This window comes from Eucyclogobius newberryi, unplaced genomic scaffold (assembly GCF_026437365.1).
Source record: "Eucyclogobius newberryi isolate DKJ021-1_F unplaced genomic scaffold, fEucNew1.0.hap1 SCAF_22, whole genome shotgun sequence".
Classification (NCBI taxonomy): domain Eukaryota; kingdom Metazoa; phylum Chordata; class Actinopteri; order Gobiiformes; family Gobiidae; genus Eucyclogobius; species Eucyclogobius newberryi.
In genome coordinates this window covers 6,985,812-6,990,821 of record NW_027315857.1, presented here as the reverse complement: position 1 = coordinate 6,990,821, position 5,010 = coordinate 6,985,812, and the positions used below count along the sequence as shown (strand labels likewise).

Here is a 5,010-nt window from a genome sequence, read left to right as displayed (position 1 = left end):
TGCTCTGGAAGTAAAGATGCGTTGTAACACCAAAATTTCCCCATGTGTGGACAATAAAGGCATCTTATCTTATTTCATGTATCTATTTTATTCGATTTAAATACACATAAAGATACATAAAATAAATGTGACTAAAAGTAAATTAAATATAAAAGGAAAACGTATTGATTTACTGATTAATGATTTTGTTTCCTTATTTGCTTCGACCTAAAGAACAGTAGGGGGCGGTAAACCCTAAACAGGCTTCTGCTTTATTTTCATCACAAGAAGAAATCGGCGCATGTGTGACGCTGAACATCCGCGACACGGAGACGAATGAGGCGCTTGTCTCTATTTCTGTTTCTTTCGTTCGATAACAATCCTCAAAATGTTGAAAAAGAAGACGAGCAGCGGTGACAAGAAAAGGAGACACGCACCGGCCGAGGACAGACACGAGAGCAGGAAAAGGAGAAGCGCCGAGTCCACTGCAGAGGTCAGACTTCAACAAACACGGCGAAATGTGCGTTTGTTTACGTCAAGTTCGCTCTTTAAAACAGGCCCATTAACAAAAAAAAAACATTATTAAAAGAAATACAATTAAATGTGGTTAAAAGTGACGTGCATGTTAGCTGGTTTTATTGATTTTTAGCCTGTCCATTTGGTCAAACTTCTTTCTTCTTCTATTATAGATGTCATTTTTCAAGTAAAGGAAATACTATTATACTACTATACTATTTTTTACAAATTTACTTAACATTGTTCTTAAATAAAGTTAAAGCATGCATTTGTTCTGTCCCTATTCTTTATATTACTACTACTTAAGGCTGGGCGTTATGGAAAAATGATCTAGATTTTAGATATTATTTTATTTTGTCTTTCAAAAACTTACAAATGCCTTTTAGTTATGATTTCATGAACATAAACTATACAGGCTTTTAACTTAACATAAATTTCTTTCTCTAATATCTGACCTCTGCTAATGTTTTTACTAACAGAAGATCGACTGTTGAATAAGTGAAATAAGTGACGATTTCTCATGACTCCATCTGTTACTGTTATAAGAAATTATGACAATACCATGTTAAGGGCGCACATATCAATGAATAACTTGTAATGATTTGAAACCTGAGCAGTTAAATTAATCTTTGTTAGTGTTTTTGTCATGTTATTTTTTATTATATTTTAGCATTTAACTTTTTTTGTCAATCTAACTTTTAATAAAAAATGTTCTAGCGTCATATGGATTTTGCTGAACATCATCTTTAACTATTATATTAATGAACATTTAAAGGTGTTATATTAACTCTTAACTTTTACCTGTAACCTGAATAACACATTATTAATATGTGGTCCCTAAACTACAGTGTAACCCACTAAAATAAGCGTGTTAAGTGTCTTTGTGTGTTTGATAAGCTCTTAATTCGAACAAAATTACCTCGGGAACTGTTTTAAAATTGTCCCATTTCAGTTTATTTTATGGATCTTACTCCCACAACTGTAACCACATAGTTCAGACTCCGATTTCTTAACGTTTGCCTGCGAGTGACACGTTTGGTTTGGCTTTAGAAGGAGTCCAAGGACGAGCTAGCCGACGCGGAGCTGGACAGAATCGGCAGCGACATAGAAGAAGGAGGTCTGGACCTTGCCGTGCAGTTCCAGCCAATCACGGCCTACGCCTCGGACCGGGATCAAGTGCTGCAGCAGTGTTTCCGCGTGCTGGGAGAAAAGAAGCTACGCAAGATGCTGCCAGACGAATTCAAGGTTAACAAAAAGCATTGAGCTATTTTTAAACGTCCTCTGAATAACTATGACTATAAACGACTGCAAATATCACAATGGGAAAGAACGTTGAACGACCTTGTGCATGTTCCTCAGCTTTGGTTTACTTTTGGACATTTTTGCACCAGCACTGAGCTATATATAACTATAATAACTGCAGCGTATTTCTTTACAAAGTTTGTTTTCCTCCTTTTTTATTATTCAGGCATTTTGTAATTGTCACATTAATGCTGACAAAAAGTGCAAACCCTGGCATTAGTGTTCAATACGAGTGCAAAATGTAGGCTTTCCTTCAGTCACAAATGACGTAAAATATATTGTGTTGTGGTGTTTTACTTTATAAAACGGAAAATGCTTAATAGATGTTTTGATTTCTTCGAAAAGTTCACATTGAATGCTTTTAACCTGATTATATTTACAGGATTGTAATTTAGACGAAATTAAAAGATTGTGTTGGGAACAACTTGAACAAATCTCTGAGAAGAATCTCCTCCAGATCCTGACAGGTGACTGACCACTCTGAGCACGGCACTGTTCAATAAGTACACACACTTCATGTCTTACTATTCAATAAGTACACACTCTTCAGGTCTTACTGTTAATAAGTACACACACTTCATGTCTTACAGTTCAATAAGTACACACACTACATGTCTTACTGTTCAATAAGTACACACACTACATGTCTTACTATTCAATAAGTACACAAACTTCACGTCTTACAGTTCAATAAGTACACACACTACATGTCTTACTATTCAATAAGTAGACACACTTCACGTCTTACTGTTCAATAAGTACACACACTTCACGTCTTACTGTTCAATAAGTACACACACTTCACGTCTTACTGTTCAATAAGTACACACACTTCACGTCTTACTGTTCAATAAGTACACACACTTCACGTCTTACTGTTCAATAAGTACACACACTTCACGTCTTACTGTTCAATAAGTACACACACTTCACGTCTTACTGTTCAATAAGTACACACACTTCACGTCTTACTGTTCAATAAGTACACACACTTCACGTCTTACTGTTCAATAAGTACACACACTTCACGTCTTACTGTTCAATAAGTACACACACTTCACGTCTTACTGTTCAATAAGTACACACACTTCACGTCTTACTGTTCAATAAGTACACAAACTTCACGTCTTACTGTTCAATAAGTACACAAACTTCACGTCTTACTGTTCAATAATTACACACACTTCACGTCTTACTGTTCAATAAGTACACAAACTTCACGTCTTACTGTTCAATAAGTACACAAACTTCATGTCTTACTGTTCAATTAAAAGGTGAGGAGTTGACATCCTCCAATGAAACCTCAGAGGAATCTGTGGAAAGCCAGTGAGTAGACATCACTGTGTATTGTTGTATTGTTGTTGTTGTTGTTTACTTCACTCACTTCTTTAATATTAAGGCAAGACAACAACGTGGATTCAACATCTTTCCTCAAAGACGGAGCAAAGAATGAAGAAACAAAAGGTAAATAGCAGTGTTGCCCTTTAAGAATGCACATTTGATAATAAACTTCATTGACATTATGGGTGACCAAATTTCATAAGCTAGAAGTAATGCGTTTTGGCGATTTGGTGCTAAATTGCAAATAAATATATTTAAAAAATACAATTAAATCAAATAGTATTATTATGCAGCCATAATAAAATAATACAACTAGATTTTTACAATTTGGACAGAATAGGAAAACTAGCTGAACAATAAAACCTGAGTCATAAAAGTGAGTTATTTGTTGTTGCAGAAGTGGGAGGTTCGAGTGAAGAAAGCGACGTGCTGAGCATAAACGCCGATGCAGACGACAGTGACATCGAGGCGCCTAAAGACGAACAAACTATAAAAACGACAGACAATTTGAACAAAGACGCGCCGAGTGAAGAGTCTGCAGTGAAGCCGTCGCCTGTCGCAGAACAGCCCGTCGCAGAACAGCCAGTCGTAGAACAGCCTGTTGCAGAACAGCCAGTCGTAGAACAGCCCGTCGCAGAACAGCCCGTCCCAGAACAGCCAGTCCCGGCCCAATCCACTGCACCCAAGAAGGACATTCAAAGTGACATCGACAGGAGTGTAAGCGAGATTCTGTCCTTCTCGGCTGCAGAGCCTGTAACGCCAAGTGTCAGCGCGCCACAGGCTACACTGCCAGTCCAAAGTGCGCCCCCTTTATCCTCGGGAGGGGTTTGTCAGCCGTCGATCCAACAACTGGAACTGTTAGAGCTGGAGATGAGAGCTCGGGCTATCAAGGCGCTAATGAAAGCGGGCAAAAAGACCACCAACTGATTCTTATGTGTCAATACAAGACTTACAATGTGCTGCCTGTTGGTGGTGGTGTGGCTGCAGTTTCACAGTGCAGTCTTCGTTTCAAGCACTAGATGGCAGTGTTACTCCACAGTTTGTTAGTGAGTATGTTTGAGGCAGAAAAGTGATTATGTTCTTTCATAACAGTTTGGTCATGATGCGATTTGGAACTGTAGCTACTGACAGTACAAGATGTTGGGCACAGAGGATAACAAAAATATGTGACAAAAATATGTGCCGACATCGCAAAAGGGGCAGTTGAAGTTAAATGTATGACTGTTTGAAGGCCTAGATGAAAAGTATTAAGTAAAAATATGAACTTAAAGTGCATTTGACGTGTTGGCATTACACCACTCCTCTCATAAAAACATAGTGGACATCATTACATCTATGATTTAGTAAAAAATGTTGCCTAGATTTCCCTAGTTTGACTGGTGATTTCATAGCTGTTACCTATAGCAACCATATTGTAAACAAGGGCCAAAGCTTGTCTAATTCAGAAAATGGTTATAATTTGACGAATAAAAATATATTGTATTGTTTTCTTTTTGCATTTTGAATATTTAAACTGTCAGAAAATGATGTTTGAATTTTGTGTATTGAGCACATTCCTTTAATATATATTTGATTTATTTATATATATATATATATATATATATATATATATAATATATATATATTTATGAATATATATATGTATGTATGAATAAATAAATATATATATATATATATGAATATATATTTATATATATGAACATATATATATATATATATATATATATATGAATATATATATATATATGAATATATATATATATGAATATATATATATGAATATATATATATATATGAATATATATTTATATATATGAATAAATATATGAACATATATATATGAATATATATATGAACATATATATATATATA

At 35.4% G+C, this 5,010-nt stretch overlaps 1 protein-coding gene across 3 annotated transcripts; it reads left to right on the top strand.

Moving 5' to 3' along the window:
- The first annotated feature begins 273 nt into the window (after positions 1-273).
- On the top strand, positions 274-4,097 carry LOC140372005 (caspase activity and apoptosis inhibitor 1). Of its 3 annotated transcripts, none has more exons than XM_072459249.1 (6): positions 274-472; positions 1,546-1,740; positions 2,180-2,264; positions 3,072-3,123; positions 3,197-3,261; positions 3,539-4,097. In XM_072459249.1, exons 1-6 carry the CDS (start codon positions 368-370, stop codon positions 4,063-4,065), a joined length of 1,029 nt encoding a protein of 342 aa, XP_072315350.1. In that variant the 5' UTR covers positions 274-367; the 3' UTR covers positions 4,066-4,097. The 3 variants fall into 3 exon arrangements, with proteins under 3 accessions (XP_072315350.1, XP_072315348.1, XP_072315349.1); XM_072459247.1 differs by having other exon boundaries at positions 3,536-4,097; XM_072459248.1 differs by having other exon boundaries at positions 275-472; positions 1,549-1,740; positions 3,536-4,097.
- The last annotated feature ends 913 nt before the right edge of the window (positions 4,098-5,010 follow it).